This window comes from Stenella coeruleoalba (assembly GCF_951394435.1).
Source record: "Stenella coeruleoalba genome assembly, chromosome: 4".
Lineage (NCBI taxonomy): Eukaryota > Metazoa > Chordata > Mammalia > Artiodactyla > Delphinidae > Stenella > Stenella coeruleoalba.
The window spans coordinates 125,968,032-125,989,981 of record NC_137149.1 but is presented as its reverse complement, the minus strand read 5'-3'; the positions used below and the strand labels follow the sequence as shown (position 1 = coordinate 125,989,981).

Below are 21,950 nucleotides of genomic sequence, written 5' to 3'. Positions count from 1 at the left end.
CCTCCACAATGCCTTCTTTTAGCTTCACCTCTAACTTCTGAATAGGAAGTTAACTCTCTCTTTTCCATCCACCAGTTAGAGATCTTACCAGTCTAATTTCTGATCTGGTTATCAGAGACCTATTATTTCCCCTAGTAGACTATAAGCAACTGGAAAGCAAAGTCTGCATCAGATTTACTTTGGTTTCCTTATTATGTCTAATTCAACATTCAGTATCTATTAGTCTTTTTAGAGTTGGGTATTTATTAGCCTTCAGTGAACTGCTGTCTTTTAAAATTCCAGGTTTATACAAAGAGTTCCTTGTGACAGTATTTCCACAGGTAATAAGCTGATTTTTAAAGTGTCTAATACTTCAATTACATGTATAATTTAAATATTTAAATCTCATAACTGCAGTTTGATCAATACTCAAAAAGTATACTGATTACGGATGAATCCGTGAAGTTGCTGTCATTGTTTTATTAACTGTTAAGATGGCTTTTCAATGTTAGTTTTTTATTCTCAGATCCTATACAGTAAGAAATATAACTATGTCAAATCTAGCCTCTTTGGGTGATTCCTATGTGAAACAGGTAGAATAAACTATTTTTAAATCAGCTTTATTAAGGTATGATTGACATGCAATAAACTGCACATATGTATGATTTGATAAATTTTGGCATATGTATATAGCTGTGAAACCAGTACCACTGTCAGGATAATGAACATTTCTGTCATCCCCCCAAATAATTCATGCCTTCTTGCTTCTGTCTGCTCCCCATCCTGTGCAACCACTAATATGCTTTCTATCACTTGATGAGTTTGTACTTTCTAGAATTAAAAAAAAAAAAAAAGAATCATACACTATATACTCTTTTTTGTGGTTTCTTTCTTTCAGCATAATTATTTTGTAAATGTATCCATGTTGTCGCATGTATTAACTGTTCATTTATTTTTATCGCTGAGTAGTATCCTATTATATGGATTTTCCACAATTTGTTTATACCTTCTCCTATTGATCAACATTTGCGTTGTTTCCAATTTTTAGGTACTACAAATAAAGCTGCTATGAACATTCCTGTGCAAGTCTTTGTACGGACATACGCTTTCTTTTCTCTTGGGTAAATACCCACACACAGGTATATGTTTAACTTAAGAAATTACCAAAATGTTTTCCAAAGTGGTTATACACTAATTACATCCTCATCAGTAGTTTGACAAGAGGTCCATTTTCTCCATATCTTTGCTAACACGTGCAATTGTCTTTTTTTTTTTAACATCTTTATTGGAGTATCATTGTTTTACAATGTTGTGTTAGTTGCTGCTGTATAACAAAGTGAATCAGCTATACATAATATCCCCATTTCTCCTCCCTCTTGCATCTCCCTTCCAACCTGCCTATCCCACCCCTCTAGGGGGACACAAAGCACCGAGCTGATCTCCCTGTGCTCTGCGGCTGCTTCCCACTAGCTATCTATTTTACATTTGGTAGTGTATATATGTCCATGCCACTCTCTCACTTGGTCCCAGCTTACCCTTCCCCCTCCTCGTCATTTTAACCACAGTCATTCTAGTGGCTGTGAAATGGTATCTCATTACGATTTTAATTTGCATTTCACTAACATCCAATGAAGTTGAGCATCTTTTCATATGCTTATTTGTCAGTCATATGTCTTCTTTGATGAAATGATTGTTTAAATCTTTTGCTCACTTTAATGGGATTGTTTGTCTTCTTCCTGTTAAGTGATAAGAAGAGTTCTTTATATATTCTAGATACAAATATTTTGTTGGCTATATAATTTGCTCTTTCAAAAGAGAAATGAAACTGCTTCAGATAATTATGCATTGTTAATGTAATACATGGTCTATCAGGACTTCAGATAATCCTTAAAATAAGGGGAAGCATTACCTCCACAATCCGGGGCTACCAAGTTTTCCCATGCCTAATGAGGTGCTCAGCTGGTTTATGAAAAACAGGGAAAGGGAGTAGAACTAGAAAACATAGTGATTTCCCCAACATTCTTCTTAATTCTTCCTAATTGTAGGAGTTTTTTTCACAAACTATTAATAGTAGGAAGTAACAGACTGGATCAGGTAAATGATAATTAGTCCTCCTCCTTTTTTCTTTTAAGCAAATTTTTAAAAAGCAGTTAGCAAGTAGTAACATTATTACTAATAAAACTTCCTGTACTTTTTATTAGATTTCTCTGCCTCTTAGACTCTGCCTGTTGTTTACATGAATGTTTTCCTTATCAGACTAACGCAGAACATCAATACAGTGCCAAGTATATATTGCTCTTATTTTCTTGATTCTCTCCTTTTCTTTTAATTCCTATCCATCTGTTTTTCTTCTACCCTTCCCAGCATCTGACATCTATGCTTGGGAGTAATTCACTGATCTCAAATGAGTTTTGGTTACAGACTTTTTGGTGATGATACAGTCACTTACCATGCTTCTTACTTTAAAGACAACAGAATGAAAATGACAAACTCTTTGTGGAACTCATAGAAAAAAGAGCTGAGATTCTGCTGAGTGAAAAAAATGAAACCTTCATTTTTTATAGCATCCATGTAAATTAGTACTCTGCCAGAATAAATCAAACACATACTTATTTCCTAAACTTTGCTAATTTAAGACTTCAGTCTACCCAGTAATGCAAGAACCTCTGAGGAATCTTTCCCAAACAAGAGCCAATATGGTGGGAATTCCCTGGCAGTCCAGTGGCTAGGACTCCATGCTCTCACTGCCAAGGGCTCGGGTTCGATCCCTAGTCGGAGAAGTAAGATTCCCACAAGCCATGCGGCACAACCACAAAAAGAAAAAAAAAGAGCCAATATGGAGAAGTTCTGTCTCCCCCAAAGTAAGGATATGGGGTAGTGGGTGGTGCTGGGGGAGATATACAGAATCAAATCGACTCATGTTAAACCATGGAAAGAAACCTCATTTAAGGGACTTTAAAATATTTTTATATGTAAAGAACAATTTCATATATTTTTAAAATTTTCATGAGCTACATTATCCCTTAGGGAATGCTTCAGTGTCAGACACAAATTTGAAACTGTTCTATAAACAGCATTAGAATTAGAATAAACAGCAGATTATATTGGCAATTGCTGACATAATATCAGGATAGAGACAACCCTAGGGTTAAAAATATTTCATGGGAGTACAATAATTATGACACAATTAATTACATTCCCCAAATCAGAATGGTTCTCATCACACACTGAATGCTAAGCTTATTTTGACACAGTTTTTAAAAAGACCGAGTATTAATAGAAGAAGCTTCCTCTGGATAGAAAAAAATAATAATTCTGGCCTATTAAAGATAATATCTATTGGTAAAACATAGTTTTGTTCCCAAACACACAGTAAATCATTACTGTAATGCATGATCACTATATGAAATAATTACCTGGTTAATAAAAAATTGTGTATATCTTAAAAATTTTCAGTTCAACTGGTTTTCTTTTGACATAAAGAAAAATTTAATGATTGGCTCAAATTCATTTTAATAATTATAAAATATGTGAGCTTTATTATATGTTAAAGAAAATAAACATAGTATGACCCAAAAGTTATTTATTAAAGTTACAATAAAATACTTTTCAATGCATAAAAAATTGCAAAATAATTGATCCATTTTTCAATAAAGATACCAGATTTAATCTTTACTGACAAGATAAAGATATGTTTAATGACTTTTGTTCTGTTTCAAGGTCACCTTATGGAGCGATACATCATGAAATCAATAGTTGTACATCTAGGAAATTTACCAATGGAGCTCTCTTCCACGGGTGTGTATATTTTAATTTGTCTCATGTGGGTATCTCTTCCATTCTGATGATTGGCTAGAACAGCAATCTGTATCATGAATGTGCGAGTTGGCTTCTTATGATTATCAGTTAAAGGAACGTGAATCCAGCCACTTGGTTCCACCAATTCAAGTTGCTGCCAAGAAAAGAAAAGTCAGATTATGTTTTCACCCAATGAATATAATTTATTATAATGAATGTATTCTAAAGTTGACTTATAATTAACATTTCTCATGCTGTCTCATGGACAGCATGACAATATAATAAACATTATCAGTTATTGGGCACTTTTACCATGGTCCATTTTTACAGTTGCTAAGCACTTTACATGTACCATTCTTGTAGACAAAATAAAAATAGAATTATTTGCAATCTTAGTATTTGTAGAAACGTGTATATGATTTAGCCATGTATAAATGTATAGGGCCAGTGAAAAACCATGCTGATACAAGTAAGAAAAGACTCTAAATGCTTAGAACATAATGCTTCTGGTATATTTTATTTCAAGAACCATGCCTAATATATCCAAACTCACATAACAATAAATCAGATTCTATATAAACTACAAGAATATTAACAAAAGAAAATCAGTCATTGCACAAGTATCAGACAAAGCTTTTTTTCTTGGAAAATAGTAAGTGATTTATCTATCTGAATGACAATCTAAACCTAAAATCTAGGTTTTAATGTTTTTCAAAAAGAAATGCCAGATAAACTTAAAAAAATTTTTCATTTTATTGGGACTTCCCTGGTGGCGCAGCGGTTAAAAATCTGCCTGTCAATGCAGGGGACATGGGTTCGAGCCCTGGTCCGGGAAGATCACATATGCCGCGGAGCAACTAAGCCCGTGCGCCACAACTACTGAGCCTGCACTCTAGAGCCCGCGAGCCACAACTACTGAGCCCACATGCCACAACTACTGAAGCCCACGTGCCTAGAGCCCGCACTCTGCAACAAGAGAAGCCACTGCAATGAGAAACCTGCACACCGCAACAAAGAGTAAGCCCATGCTTGCCGCAGCTAGAGAAAGCCCGTGTGCAGCAATGAAGACCCAACGAAGCCAAAAATTAATTAAAAAAAATTTTTTTTCATTTTATTTTAACCAAGAGTCCAAACTATCCTTCCTTAACAAGGGAAGAAAAATTATAAGTAAAAAAATAAACCTAAATTTCTAAAATTTTTCCTAAAGTTATGAAATAGTTTTTAAAAGATAAGTATTGATTTTTCAATTGTCCTAAATATTGGACACAGCTGAAAAATATGCATTACAGAAAAATACAGGTTTATCTTATCAACCCAGCCCAATGGCAATGAATATAAAAGAAACTAAATCCGGATTCCATGAGTTACTCTAGAAAAACAAGAGACAAGAGACAGAGAAATGGAATACTAAAAAAGGTAGTTATTTTTAAGAAGGAATAATTTCCTCCTTTTAATTACAAAATATAAGAATAAATGAATCTCTACCCTTTATGGTATTGTCAGTCAGTGGCTTTTTATAAACTCCTATTAGCACTAACTTAAAATAATTGAGTCAGAGACCAGATATATCTGGTTTCTATCACTAACCTTTTAATCATTCAGGCAATAAATAGTTACTGAGTACTTAAAATGTTCAAGGTATTATTGTAAGTATAGTTAGGCATACAAAACATAAATTAGGCCTGATTCACACCTAAAGAGTGCTTAGAGGCAGACAAACAGCCTCTGGTTTCATTCATCTTCTTCATGTGTAAAGTAAAGGGATTGGACAAGTTTTCATCCAATGTCCTTTTCAGCTCTGACATTCAATGATTCTAAATAAAAGAAGAAAGATGTGCTAGGCAGAATAATAGGCCCCCAGAGATGTCCATGTTCCTCCCCAAATCCCCTGAATACATTAACTTACAATGGCAAAGGGACTTTGCAGATGTGATTAAGTTAAAGATTTGGGGATGGGAAGCTTATCCTGGATTACCTGGGTGGGCCCAATGTAATCACAGGGTCATTATAAGAGAGACAGTAAAGGAGACATGATGATGGAAGCAAAGGCTGAGTGATGCAACCACAAGCCAAGGGATGTGGGCATCCTCTAAAAGCTGGAAAAAGCAAGAAGCATTCTCCCTTAGGAGCTCCTAAAAAGAATGCACCTTGCTGACACCTTGATTTTCATCCATTGGACCCATTTTGGACTTCTGACCTTCAGAATTGTAAGATAATAATTGTGTGTTGTTTTCAGCCACTAAGTGTACGGTAATGTTTTGTAGCAACAACAGGAAACTATTATAATAGATACACACAGGAGTTCAGAGAAAGGGGAAAGCAGCTCTGCTTGGGATAATCTATTCTCTAGGTAAATGTACAATAATGAATCTCAGTAATGACCAAAAAGTAAAACTAAAATTCTACTCAACTCCTTCCTAATAGAATGTTTTTGACAAATTCAACCACTATTTCTGATAGACTCAATGTTATTTTCAGAGTATTTTTTAAGTGCTTCACTGTACTGGAAGTTATACTAAGATTTTACAGGATATGATTTGGGGCATGATATGTACGGAATTGTAAATGTAGTAAATTATTCAATAAATACTATCAGTAAACTAGTTCTTCAGAACATAAAAAGTTTACTGATCTCAGTCACTAAATGTATATTACAAAGTGTGTGTAGCTGTTAACATCTCTCAAATGGCTTCACAATCAACTACATTGCCCAAAAGTCATAAACACCAACTTATGTGTCTACTTCAGTTCTATTGTGCTCTGTTTAAAATTCTCAGTCAACTCTAAAATGTTATTATTCTGATACTGCCATATTTTAACTTATTTCATGGATTTAAAACAATTCAAGTACACATGGTAGATATAATTTCAATGTTTTTTCATAACAGTTCGATTAAAAGGTTAATATATTTTAAGCAAAATTTATTTACATGATTTTTTATATTTTTAAACAGAAAATTAATGAAAGGTAAAATTTTGCCAGTTTAACTTTCTTTCTTTCCCCTATATCTGATCTGGACCTCAATAAAATTTTCATCACCATTAAAATGTAAATTTTTCTATATTCCTCCTTGTTCTTTCTTTTTACCATCTCCCTTTATGGCTCTTTCCTCCATATATTCCCTCGCTTAACATTTTTTATTGGCATGTCTACTAAATACCAAAAATTGTGCTAACTATAGATGTAGGATAGGGGTTGGCAAACTTTTTCTATAAAGGACCAGACAGCAAACATTATAGGTGGTGTGGACCATGTGGTCTCTATGATGACTACTCATCTCTGCCTTTGCAAAGTGACAGTTATAGACAATATGAAAGTGAATGGATGTGATTATGTTTGAGTAACACTTTACTTACAAAAGTAGGACACAGGCTCGATTTGGCCCACGGGCTGCAGTTGCTGATCCCTGACATAGAGAATAGTTATTGATAGAGTCTACCTTCAGAAAGGTGACATAATTTCATAAGACAGATAAGCTGTCTCAGTCAGGGTGGAGTCAGGAGACACACAGGGTATTTTAAGAGAGAATTCCCTAAGGAGGAATCAAGTTGCTAACTAGAGAAATGGAGAGGCCAAGGAGAATACTAAGGTATCATGGAGGGAACAAGTACCAGAAGTGCAGTTCTAAGGTTGGGGAACAAAGCAAAGAGACAAATTAAGACTGAGAAGTTCATAGAGGGATTGGAACTTAGATCTCTACGAGGGAGCTGCTGGGCTGGTGCTGGGTTTCTGGAGGAAGGGCCCTGTGGGGCTGGCATACAGACCTCAAGGAGGGGGTGCCAACTGGCTAGCAGTGCTGGTTTTTCAGATGTGTGGCTTCAGGGGGTGGTACAGTCGGCCCTCCATATCCGTGGATGCAGAACCCCTGGATACACAGGCCCACTGAGCTGTGCCATTTTATAGATGGGACTTGAGCATCCTTGCATTTTGGTATTCATGAGGGGTCCTGGAACCAATCCCCCGCAGGTATGGAGGGACGACTGTACCGTGAGAGTCAGAGAAACTGCAAACTGGACTCAAGCCTTGCTAGAAGAAGGACCGGCTGCTGTGAAGAAACATTGCTGGGATGATGGGAAGCAAACAGGGTTCAAACAGAAAGAAGCAAGTCCCCTTTTCCTCTTCCTGCCTTGCAATTTCCCTCTAAGGCCCCCTTTTGCCAGAGCCTGACAGATATGCAAGGACTCCAGGCACACATTCACTTATCAAATCTTTACTGAACACCTATTACGTGCCAAACTATGTTCTAGGGACCGAAAATATAGTGGTAAACAAGACAGCGGATCACACCTGAAAAAACTACTCAGAGTAGTACAAACAGATACCACTTAAACATGACAATAAGACTTCAAGAAAGAGGACATAATAAAAATGCTAGCAGTGAGGAAGAAACCAAAAACCAACCAAACAAACAAAAAACCACACACACAGTTAACCAAAAACAATAAATTAATTTTTATAAAATAAAATGTAAATGCCAACAATAATTCTTCAAGGAGAATGCTAATGATAATAACAGTAAACTCTTATATAGCACATGTTATGTGCCAGGTACTACTCTAAGAGCACTAAGTAAATTAATCTATTTAATCCTAGCAATGAGGCAGGTAATATTATTATCCTGATGTGACAAATGTAACAACTGAGACACAGAAAGTTTAAATAACTTCACCAAGGTCACACAGCTGGCAAGTGGCAGAGGTGTGATTAAAACAAGCAGTGAGATTCCAGAGTCTATGCTTTTAAACACTAATGTAATGTTTACATAATGTACAGATAATTTAGTAATAATAATTTTGTCCAAAATCCTATATTATACCAAAAAAATAAAATAATTATGGGCAAGAGAAAATTGGCCACTAATCTCTTCACCATAACACAGTTCCCTTTATGTCATATATGTAACTACATATATAACATAAAAAGAACTACAAAAGGGAACAATAAGAGAATTAAAAGTAGGGTGCTGATTTCAAAATCTAGAGATTTCCTCTACAGAGAGGGAAAAAAGGAAATAATATTATATAAGGACATGGCAGGATGATATATAGACAGCATAAAATAAGATGATGAAAGATGCATGTACCAAACACCACCTTAAAAAAGCTCAGATTCTCTTGAAGATATTATGCTAGTGAAATAAGCCAGTGGCAAAGGAACAAATACTGTATGATTCCACTCAGATGAGGTACCTAGAGGAAACAAATTCATAGGGACAGAAAGTAGAACGGCAGCTGCCAGAGGCTGGGGGAGGAGGAAATGGGGAGTTAGTGTTTAATGGATATGGAGTTTCAGTTTGAGAAGATAAAGTTCTGGAGGTGGATGGTGGTGACACCTGCACAACATTGTGAATATGCTAAATATCACAGAATTATACACTTTAAAATGATTAAAAACAGTAAATTTTATGTATATTTACCACGATAAAAAATGCACACACATAAAAACTCAGGTTTTTTCTTAGAGTCAAAAAAAACCCCCAAATCATGTGGAGACACTGGAACCTTAAAGCACTGCTGGTAGAAATGTATAGTGGTTCAGCCACTTTAGAAAACTGTCTTGCAGTTCCTCAAATGATTAAACGCAGTTACCATATGAGCCAGCAATTCCACCCTTAGGTTTATATCCAAGAAATGAAAACATATGTCCACACAAAAATGTGTACACAGATGTTTGTAACAGCATTATTCATAATAGCCCAAAGATGGAAACAACCCAAATGTCTGGCAACTGATAAATGGATAAACAAATTGGGGTATATGCATACGATATAAATACTATTGTATTTGGCAATAAAAAGAAATGAAGCACTGGTGTATGCAGAACATTGATAAACCCTGAAAATAAGTGAAATAAGCCAGTCATAAAGAACCACATTGTATATGATTCTATTATATGAATGTCCAAAGTAGGTAAATCCATAGAGTCAGAAAGTGGACCGGTAGTTGCTTAGGGCTCAGTCCTGGGGGCCAGGATGGGAAGTGACTACTAATCAGTACAGGGTTTCTTTTGGGGGGTGATAAAAATGTATACATCTTAAATCAGTGAATTGTATGGTATGTGAATTATATCTCATTAAAACTGTTACTTAAAAAAACCCCTCAAAATCTAAGTAACTACATATTATCTTAAAAAGACAAACCTGTGTGTTAACGCAGTGATTAAGAAATATTCTAAATACAAGCAGATGGTAAAAATACATTTGACAGATGAAACCAAAAAGAAAGCAGAGACAGAAATATTAATTAAGTTTTTCTGGAAAAAAAGGATGGGGTAGGAAGAGTTAAAATGTGAAAAATAAAAATGGGGATGAGGAATAGGGCTGATAATTCCAGATACTAACATCTAGTATAAAGCTGTATTAAATAAATGGTGTGGTACTGCATTTCACATTGCAGGTGAATCAGAATGCATTTGGCTGCAAGTAACATAAAATCTAACTCAATGAGGCTTAAATGATGAGGACATTTATCACCTCACACAGTTCAAATACCTGAGTTAACACAGTCACAGGAGAGGTTAATTCAGAAGCTCAAAAATGCTATCTAGGACCAAGGTGCTATCTTCCTTTTGTTCTTCCAGTGTGGGTGAGCTAGCATTGTCCCAAACTTAATTTCTCCTACACTTCTTCTCCAGAGGAAGAAATCAAGTACTGTTCCTCTCTTTGTTCCCTTCTTTAAGAACAAGCACATCTTCCCTGAAGCTCTTATTGAATATCCATCCCTAAGTCAATCAGGAGAGGAGTGGAATCACCATGATTGGTTTGGCTCAATTAGGATTCACTTCCAAGGGTTGGGGAAGGTGGCAGCACATGGCTACTTTCTGCAGGGTAGGGAGCAGAATAAAATTGGAGTTCTAATAGGAGAAGGTTAGGGAGAATGGATATTGAGTAGAAAACTAACATGTACAGTGAAGAAAGGATGGATTGATCAAAATACAGCACTGTAGGGCTTCCCTGGTGGCGCAGTGGTTGAGTCTGCCTGCTGATGCGGGGGACACGGGTTCGTGCCCCGATCCGGGAGGATCTCACATGCCGCGGAGCGGCTAGGCCCATGAGCCATGGCCGCTGAGCCTGCGCGTCCGGAGCCTGTGCTCTGCGACGGGAGAGGCCACAACAGTGAGAGGCCCGTGTGCCGCAAAAAAAAAAAAAAAAAATACAGCACTGTAACACTGGTTGATTAAATGAAAAGTTTAGATATTAACTTTATACCAAACACAAAAGTAAATTCTTAAATATTTAATTTTAATACTATATAAATTAATAATCACAACAACAAACCTACAAGAGTATTAGAAAAAATATACAGGAACATGTTTATAATCTTTTGGTAGGGTTCACCTTTCAAAGCAATTCAAAAACCCAAATATGATGGGAAAAAAAAAACAGACGACTACATGAACATCAAAAATATCTACAAGACTAAAAGAAAATAAAAATACAAATAGCAAAGTGAGAAAAAACACTTGTAAATTTGACAATGAAGAACTAATATCAGTAATAATATAAGAAAAAAAGAAATGCAATGGACCAACAGACACAAGGAAATTGTTCAATCTCACTACTAATTAAATAGATACTATATCTATCTATATCTATATCTCTCTATATTATAAAATGTCTATCAGATTAGCAAAGATTAAAGTAATTACAAACACTAAGTATTGGTGAGGGTGAGGGGAATGTATACTCTCATAGACTGATTTGGAAATTAAATAGGTATAATAATCATTTTGAAAAGTAGTTCGGCAACTCCACTTCTGAAACTACAGGGAAATACTTAAGACAGGGCACAGAGATGCTAGGTATAATAATATTCCTTGGAAACAAGTTAAATAGCCACCAGTAGAAGGGTGGTTGTGGTGACCAGCCCCTAGGATGATCACTGGTAATTCACGGCCTTGCGTAGTCCCCTCCTACAATGAATCAGGGCTGACTTTGTACAACAAATAGAATATGTCAGAAGTGACTATCTGCAGATAGGTCACAACAGGCACTGCAGCTTCTGCCTGCATCTGTTGGATCATTCTTTCTGTGGGAAGCCAGCTCCCATGACAAGAAGAAGCCCCATAGAGAGGCCCATGTAGAAAGAAACCAAGGCCTCAGCCAGCGATTAGCACCAACCTGCCAGCCATATGAGTGAACCACTTTAGAAGTGGATCCTCCAGTCCCAGTCAGCCTAGCTGACATATGACTGCAACTGCATGAAAGCCTCCAAGAGAGAAATGCCCAGCCAAGCTCTTTCCAAATTCCTGAACAGAAACCATGCGATTATAAGTGATTACTATTGTTTAACACCACTAAGTTTTAGTGTGATTTTTTATGCAGCAATAGTAAAACAGTCACTAATTATGGTACATCCATACCCTGGAATACCTGATAGCAATTCAAAATGATGTATCTCTTCATATGTTTGCAGTTATTTGCAGCTACCTCTGGTTAGTTTTAAAGAGCAAAGTACTAAATAGCATGTATTGCATGATCTTATATATATGATTTTTTGTATGGATACAAAAGTCTGAAAGGATATTCACCAAAATATAAATAGGAAATATCTATAATGGTGAGAATATGGATCATTCTCATTTTATTGAGTTTATGTCTTATCTATGCTTTTCTCAATAAACATACTTACCTTATTAAAAAATCTGTTTGTAATTTGGTGTGGTTGGGAGAGGAACTCAAAAGAGGAATAGTTTCAGAAAGTTTCAGCACATGATTTTAACATGTCATTGACTGTATTCCATTGCTCCAGGAACAGAATCCTCCTTCTTGGTGATTTCAATATCCACAGAGATGATCCATTTAAAGATCCAGATTCTCCTCTTCAGCTTCTTCATTTCCAATAATTTTTATCTTCACTCCACTTCAGTTATCCCTCCCCCACCATCATGCTCTATATTGGATCATGGGCAGCAGCTGTAAGATCGCTGACATCTTGACTTCAAGCACCCCAGCTCTACAGCCCAAGTCACCAGCTTTCTCAAGTGACGCCACTGCCATAACACCAACCCCAGCCAAACAGCCAGACTACTGATTCCATCTGCTTTTTTACTGTTCGTTAACCCATTCAATGTCTTCAGTTCCCATTTTTCCTCAATGATACCCCACAATGCGTTATGATAATCAATCCCTTTATATACTGAAATCCAATTTCCTCTCTTACTGTTTCATACTTTTCTGAGGGAGAACACAACAATCCTGGTTAAACCTAACTCTCTTCCTGTTCAATGCCTATTGGAGAAAAATAATCAACATGCTGACTGGTTCTCACTTTAAATTTAAGACAAGTATATATGCAAGTATATATGTAGCACCATGCAAAACTCTTACTATATTCCTTTAGAAAATATGCTTTCACTGTCTCTGGAATAGCTCTTTCTGAGCGTCCCCTCAAATCCTAACACCTGCTCTAATCTTCTCTCTCTGAGCTGATATCTGATTTCACTAAGAAAATAGAAGCAATTAGAGAAAAAAATTACCATCTTCCCACCAGCTGTTATACTGTAGTTGAACTGCCCCTGCATCTTTGTGAGAATGGTTCTTCCATTTGCTCAACAGATCCCACCCTTTCTTTCCCAGCCAAAGACTCTGCTCCCACTGTAGTCACTACCTCTCCAAATCATTTTCTCTTGTCTCCTGGATCACTGTCATCAGCATTACAAACGTGCCATATCTGTCATCTTAAACATTAAAAATAAAACCCTTTCTTGATCCTATGTCCTCTTCCACATACTGCCCCAATTCTATTTCTTTTCACAGCAAAACTCCTTTAAAAGTTTAAAATTTTTTTCACCTCCTAGTTATTTTTATCCCACTTCAATCTAAATTTTGTCCACACACTGAATCCAATCTTCTCAAAGTCACCAGTGACCCCCCCCCCCGACCTTGCCAAATCAGTTCTCTATCAGAAGAATTCTCTGATAGCCTAGACTCTTGACTCACAGAAACTGTGAGATAATAAATACATGTTGTGTTAAGCCACTAGGTTTGTGGTAATTTTCTTACACAGAAATAGAAAACATTAGTTTTTTTCTTTGCAAGGGTAGCAAATAAATAATAAATATTGAAAATTTTATATAAGACTGGTGAAAATTCTGCATAAAAAACACTGCTTTACAGGTGTTTATAACTAACCCAAACAGCTATAATAAGCTGAGCCAATTCTTAGTGTTAGTTTGAAATAAATCTCTCTTCAACATTTCATTTCACTTCATTTCATTACTTGACCATGATCTTGTTCGGTAATTTAATTAGTTACTTATAAAACGTGTGTTTTAGGGGCAGCCTACATAGTAGGTCTTCCACCTAGTGGCAGGACAAGCCATGTGATGGCCCACAACATCAGCACTGCTGCCAGCCCAAAGCCCACCAAGTCACTTCTGAATAGGAGCTACTACCTTTCCTCAACATTCCTTCCTTGATATCAGCTGCTATCAGTGAAAACTGTATATAAATACAATCCATTAGAGTTTCTCTATGAAGCGATCTCTCCGCTTCAGGATCTTCTGCTTCCTATCTTCTGCTTCCTATCAGCAATCTCTAAGTCACAACTCTACTCTGGCTTTGATTTATTTAAGGGTATCCTCTAAGGATATATATCCTCTAAGGATATATATAAGTATTAACTCCACCATAAACGAAGCTTATCTTAAAAAAAAAAAAAGAAGTCATTTGTTAATAAAAATAACATCAAGGGCTTCCCTGGTGGCGCAGTGGTTGAGAGTCTGCCTGCCGATGTAGGGGACACAGGTTCGTGCCCCGGTCCGGGAGGATCCCACGTGCCGCGGAGCGGCTGGGCCCTTGAGTCATGGCCGTTGAGCCTGCGCGTCCAGAGCCTGTGCTCCGCAGCGGGAGAGGCCACAACAGTGAGGGGCCCGCGTATCGCAAAAAAAAAAATAAAATAAAATAACATCAAATATTAAATACAAAGCTGTTCACATGTCCCTTCCTATTGCTAATCACATATCCCTGGAAAATAAATAGAATAAAGAACAATGACTTGAAAGTTGCTTCAAGAAAGTTGCCCTCTGCTCTCCACTCTCACTACCTTCTGCTCCTTCATTAACCATAGCTGTGACTTGATGAAATTCTATAGAACCTCAATGTGAGAACTGTTACCACAAGAAGCAGCAGATCCTGGCATTTTAACCATTCTTTCACTTAGGAAGGAACAGAACCAGTTAACAGCAATCATGACCTACTTGTAGCAAAAGAAAGTCTAATATGATCCAAAAGAAACTTCAGAAGTTCCAAATATGTTAAAAGTAAGGATACCACAAAGGCACCTTAACAAGAAAGACAGAATCCAACTCAAAGAGCTCACTATGGAAAGCAAGCTCTTTTACCCTAGTGAAGAAGGGACCACCTCAGAAGGTCAAAATCAGTCACTCTATTACAGAGGGTCAAGATATTAATTCTGGACTTGTAAGTCTGAAAAAGTTTCTATGTAGAGAAATTTCCTCCAGAAAGAGTTCCTGGAGAGTTAAGTTTACATAGTTTAACTGGTCTTAAAGTTACTTGTTTTTTTTAAAAAAAGAGGCATAACAAAAAGACAAGACCTAGAGAGTATTCTAATCTACATGAACAATTCTGAATTACATTTGAAGTCAATGTCAATTAAAAACAATAATTTCATCAAAAGCCAAAATGGTAAAGAAATGTTAAGAAGAAATTGCAGAACATCTTTGGAGGACAACAACAAGTTAACCAGACTTAACTATCATTAAAAAGAAAAACAGGGCTTCCCTGGTGGCTGAGAGTCCGCCTGCTGATGCAGGGGACGCGGGTTCGTGCCCCGGTCCGGGAGGATCCCACATGCCGCGGAGCGGCTGGGCCGGTGAGCCATGGCCGCTGAGCCTGCGTGTCCAGAGCCTGTGCTCCGCAACGGGAGAGGCCACAACAGTGAGAGGCCCGCGTACCGCAAACAAAAAAAAAAAAAAAAGAAAAACAGATAAGATAAATACATGCTAGGGATGTAATGTACACCATGAAAACCATAGCTAACACTGCTGTGTGATACCTAGGAAAGTTGTTAAGAGAGTAGATCTAAGAGTTCTCATCACAAGGAGAATCTTTTTTTCTTCTTTTCACCATCTATCAATACATGAGATGATGGATGTTAACTAAACCTATGGTGGTAATCATTTCACAATATAAGTAAATCAAACCATCATGCTGTACACCTTAAACTTATACAGTGATGTGTGCCAATTATTTCTCAATAAAACTGGAAAAAATAATAATGTCCCTTTAAGACAAAGAAAAGAAAAATAGCCAATATAAACAAATACATGCGCACATAATAAAATTATGATTTCGTTTTGTAAGAAGAGGGAGAAAAGGGCTTCCCTGGTGGCGCAGTGGTTGAGAGTCCGCCTGCTGATGCAAGGGACGTGGGTTTGTGCCCCATGATCCCACATGCTGCAGAGCGGCTGGGCTCGTGGGCCATGGCCGCTGAGCCTGTGCTCCGCAGCGGGAGAGGCCACAGCAGTGAGAGGCCCGCGTACCGCAAAAAAAAAGAGGGAGAAAAGACTTATCTAAGTAATGAATAATTAAGAAATGATAGCAATAGATAAAAATATGTAGTGCAGTGCAAAGGACGTAAGACCAGATGTCAAAAGAACAAGATTTGAATTTCGTGTCTACTCTTGAGTTTAAGCAAATTACTTCTCTTTGGTAAACCTTTACTTCTCCATCTATCAGTCTGAATCATATGAAATCGTCATTTTTGTAGATCATAAATAAGATTAGGATAAATTTTATTCTCATATAATTTTTATGCTTTCTTCATAAGAATGTTGTAAGGTAATAAGATAATATAAATTTCATTACTGCTAAATCCACAGGGTCCTTTTCACTTCAAACTTTCTTACCCTTTCTACATAATTTGATGCACCCTCTTTATTGAAATGTTCTCTTCTTGTGGACTCTGTGACTTTACCTTCTTCTGATATTCCTCCTACCTTTCTCATCTCTTCTTTGTCTTTCTGGAGACTCCTCTTTCTCTTCCTTAAGTGTTGCACTCCTCACAGTTCTGACCTAAAACTAGTCTCACAATACAGAGTTTAATCTATACAACTGTCCTATACGATCGTATCCAGACCCCTGACTTCAGATACCTTAAATGGCTATATGCTGATGATTCAAAATTTTATATTCTCTTTTTTAAGAGGTAACTTTTAAAGGTTCTAGAGCAAAGGATAGCATTATCTACAGAAGGCAAGGCAAGGCAAGGTAGAAAGATTCCACGATAGAAGCCACACCAGAGAGGTCTGGACTTTAAGTATATCTCTTTTAAATCCAAGAGAATGAAGTAGTTTGAAGCAGACAGTGTTCCTACTGAGAATAACTATAGGTAAAATTTTTTAAATCATCACTTTAGAGTTATCAGAGAGCCGCTAAAACAAAGAGGACTAGAGGATGCCAGGTTCTGGTGAGGAGAGAACCTCAGAGAGGTTGCCGGTCTTTCTGTACCCACTTTAACCATGGGGGCATTTGTTGATTCTAGGATGGGGTAAGATGCTGCAAATCATGGTTTTGCCCAGATAGAGGGCTGCTTCTTGAAGTCAGAGAAACATGCAGAGCTATGACTAGTGGTCTTTCAGAAAAGATGTAATTAGAGACTTCAAGAGCTTTAAGCACATGGCCTATTTTCCCCTCAAAATATTTGCCACATTGTGAAGTTGTCTGGAATGGGAGGCTGAAGGGATAATCAAGGGTCTCTCAGAAGAAGAGCAGAGTTTCTGGCAATCTCTCAGGGGTGAGGAAACAAGTCTGAGAGTCTAGAATTTGCCCAGTGAACACACCAGGCCCCTAAATGACAGCCTTGAGTGGCCACGACATAGGGGTATTATAGAACAGAGGCAGATGGAACCTTACCAAAGCTGCAGTACAGCAGCAAGTCAACTCAACTTGAAGGCTGAGAGGAGTAAAGCTTCTCAGCCCATCCGCCTAGCTCTGGAAAATTGAACTCTCTAGAAAAAGAAAACAGCATCTAGAGTGGCACTGTCCTATAGAAAGAGTGTGTGGGTCACAAATGTGAGGCATATATGTAGTTTAAAATTTTCTAATAGCTACATTTTCAAATGCACAAAGAGCACAAATTAATTTTATATTTAGAGTATCCAGAATATCACTTCAACATGTGATCAATATAAAAAGTTACTGAGCTATTTTACAGCCCTTTTTTTTTGTTGTTGTACCAAGTCTCCAAAATCCAGCATTTTACACTTATACCACATCTCAATTAAGATTAGCCAAAAGCCACATGCAGCTAGTGGATACTCTACTGAACAGCACAGATCTAGAGTCTAGTCTAGCAATCAATCAAAAATTACTATTATTAACAGAGTTAAGAAATAAGAGGGAAAGATGAATAAATGAAATAATTTCATCTGAGAACTGGAATATACTTTTTAAATGGAAATGGTAGAGCTGAAAATATCTGCAACTAGAAATCTGTCAGATTGAACAGATCATATATATCAGAAGACAGAGTCAACAAATTCTTTGAAAAATACAATTTATCAAGGCTAACAAAAAGGAGAAATAGAAAATCTGAATAGAACTATATCTATTAAGGAAACTGCCTCATAATTTAAAATCCATCACAAAACTCCAGGTCCAGATGGCATTACCATTCAATTCTTCCAAATATTTAAAGAAATGATATCAATTCTGCACAAATGCTTAGAGAATATTAAAGGGAGAGACATTTTTAAAATGTTTTTTATGAGGCCAGAATACTTTGTTTCCAATAGTTGGAAAATATAAGAAAGAAAAATTACAGACTAATCTCTCTCATGAAACACAAATGAAAAAAATCTAGAACAAATTACTAGCAAATCAAATCAAACCAGGTGGAGTTTAGTCCAGGTATGCAAGGTTGGATTATCATTTAAAAATTAATCAATGTAATTGACTTTATTAACAGAAAAAAAGGAGAAAAATCATATGATCATCTTGTTAGACACAAAAGAGGCATTTGACAAATTCAATACCCATTTATGATCTTAAAACTTTTAGCAAATAGGAACAGAATTCAATCTCCCTAATATGAAAAAGAGCATCTTTCAAACAACCTATAGTACTCATTGTATACAATGGAGAAATATTGAAAACTTTCATAAAGAGATTATAAACAAGACAATCATCCACTATGACCCCTTCTATTTAACATTGTACTGGAGGTCTTAAACAGTACAATAATTCAAGGAAAATGGAAGGGAACAGAGGAGAGAGGGATAGAAGGAAAGAGAGAAGATGAACAAGGATTGGAAGGGAAGAAAAAATAACATTATTTGTAAATTATATGACTGCACATCTAGAAAATACAAAAAGAATCTATAAACTATTAGAATTAATAAGAAAGGTTAATTAGCAAGGTCACTGGATATAAGGTCAACATAAAGTTATAACTGAAACAGTGTAGGATTAGTGCAAAGACAGACTAATAGACCAATGGAACAGATTAGAGTTCAGGAACAGACCCACACATTTACAGTCATCTGATTTTTGTCAAAGATGACATTGGTGCAGTAGGGAAAGGATGGTCTCTCCAAGCAATGCTGATGAATTGGATTTCCATTTGGGGGAAAAAATAATAATCTTGACTTCACTTCTCCCCATAAACAAAAATCAGCTCCAGATGAACTTGGATTTAAATATCAAAGGTAAAATAATAAAACTTCCAAAAGAAAATAAAATATCTTTGAAACTTTGGAGTAGATAAAATTTTCTTAAACAGGACACAAAAAGCACCAACCAACAAATACTGATTAACTATCTTAGAATTAAGAACTTTTGTTCATCAAAAGATACCATTAAGAGAGTGGAAATAACAAGCCACTGATTGGGAAATGTATAGAAATGTATATATGTATAGAAAAGGACACCTATCTTGACTATTTAAAGAGCTACTACAAATCAAAGAGGTATATACCCAACAGAAATGCATACATATATTCAACAGTGTGTATACTAAAATACTCACAGGAACACTAGTTAGCCAAACCATCCAAATATATACCAACAGTCAAATGAATAAATTGGAGTATATTCACAAAACATAATATTCTATAGTAATGAAAATGAACAATCTACAACTACCCAAACATATGACTCTCACAAACATGGTGAGTAAAAGAAGCTAGACCCAAAAGAGCATATGCAAAATATGATGGCATCTCTTAAAGTGAAAAATTGAAAAATAAAAACAAAACAGATTACAAAAAAAAAAAACAGGTGAAAGTAATCTATATTGTTAGGAGTTAGAATAATGGTTAGCCTTGAAGGAGCATAAGGAAGCATAAAGAAGGCTTCTGGATTTTTATGTGTTTCTGGATTTTTATTTGTTGCTGATTACATAGGTGTCCTTATTTTGTGAAAATTCAGTGAGCTGTTCACTTATGATATGTCGACTTTTTGTATCCATGTAAAAATAAAAAGTTTAAAAAAAAAGGCCCAGACCTTTCTGCTCTGTCATGCTCTGTTGTGTCTGATGTCTGCAGCAGCTGCAAGCGTCATGTTCTCATACAACAAATGTCCAAAAAGCCTTTCTCCTCTTTTAATTAAGGAGGAAAATATTTTCCAGAAGCTATCAGATTTCCCATTGGGCATTTCTGGATCACATGCCTCTGCACTAACTGAAAGGGGAGTTGGAAATGGAGTATCAGGCATTTTCTGTTTTTACTGTGAAAAGCGGTCTCTGTGGGCAAGGAAGAGAGATGGAGGAATGTGGCACAGGTATTCAGCAATATCTGTTGCCGAGGATTATTAGTGACCTCTCAACTAGTCTTGCCATGGCCACTTCCGTCTTCCTCTAATCTAAACTCAGATTAGCAGCAGAGTCATTTGACAAAAATGTTAACTTGAAAAACCTTTCGTTAGTTTCTCATTATAGTAAAAACAAACCCATGATCCTTAACACGGTTGACAATGCCCTGCGTGATCTAGTCTCTGCTTACCTCCTCAGCCTCATGTTGAGTGGTCCTTGACCTACGTTTTAGCCATATAACCTGCAGTAAGGCAAAAGCAAATTTACACTGTGCATGAAACTGACTCTGAAAATATTCCAAAGATCAAGAGATGGCAAAGAGACACTAATTGTATGTCATTTAAAATGGGTCAAGCATCTTAGGTATGCTCCAGTTTAGTGAATTATTTTTATATTTGTAAAAATAAGAATAATAAAAGAACTTTTGGTTTGTCACATGAGATCCTGGTCCCCCTAACTAACTTTTCTTTAAGTCTGAAGTTCAGTAACTACCTAATCTTTTACCAAGATTTTGTTTGTTTCATTTTCAGAAACCTAGCACTCATGGTTAATGAGGACAACTATTCTCAACTCTTTGCCTCCACTTTCGAATCCCTGCACTCTATCCCTTAAATGCTAACTGTAGATACCTTTTTTCAAATCTCTCTTGACACTAGAAAACACACAAGTACATAAGCACATGCAAAGTACTTTTACCCTCAAACTTTCCAAGCAATATATTAAAATGCCATCACACTACAGCTTGAATCCAGTAGTCAAATCTGTTCATCACTCAACAAACTGTACACTTACTATGTACTGGATACTGGAAACCGTGACAGGTGTAGTAAGAGAAAATGATCAATTTATTGGAAACTAATGTATTTTATATTCAGGAAATATATCTAATCACCCATCAATTCTTATGCACATACCATTTTGACAAATATCATTAACAAATGCTTTGAAAAATAGTTTAGGAAATAATGGATTCCCAAAACCCAACGAAAATGACAGCTGAAGAATCTGAAAAATGAATAAATCCACAAATGCAAAGGGAATAGGAGAGGTTAAGAAGAAGCAAGGTGCATTGTACCCTAATATCTCTGAAACTGAAAGCACCAGGTAGTTCTGAAGGTAGGGGTGCCAAGGTTAGGTTAAAAATGAACAAAGCAAACAATAAAACTAGCTGAAGTCCATATAAGGAATAGTTTGATGCCAAGATTCTCACCAGCCCCCAGTTTAAGTAGGCAGGTGACCATCCCTTCCCTACTCCTACAGAAAACTACAAGTTTATACTATCAGTACAAGTTAAAGAAGGGAGGCTCTAGATTCAGGTAAAGCAAGACTAGATGGCAGCACCTTATTTTTTTTAAAAAAAGTGAGTAAACATCTACATACTTAACAGTGAACCTCAGCTC

The 21,950-nt window shown here is 36.4% G+C and overlaps 1 protein-coding gene across 2 annotated transcripts in view; it reads right to left on the bottom strand.

Moving 5' to 3' along the window:
• Positions 1-3,517: 3,517 nt before the first annotated feature.
• ANAPC10 (anaphase promoting complex subunit 10) overlaps positions 3,518-21,950 on the bottom strand; it is a 75,415-nt gene continuing 56,982 nt past the window's right edge. For both annotated transcript variants that reach the window (XM_079921139.1, XM_079921140.1), the window contains exon 5: positions 3,518-3,931. In XM_079921139.1, the coding sequence (XP_079777265.1) occupies positions 3,701-3,931 (231 nt within the window). In that variant the 3' untranslated portion in view covers positions 3,518-3,700. The remainder of the gene's footprint in view (positions 3,932-21,950) is intronic.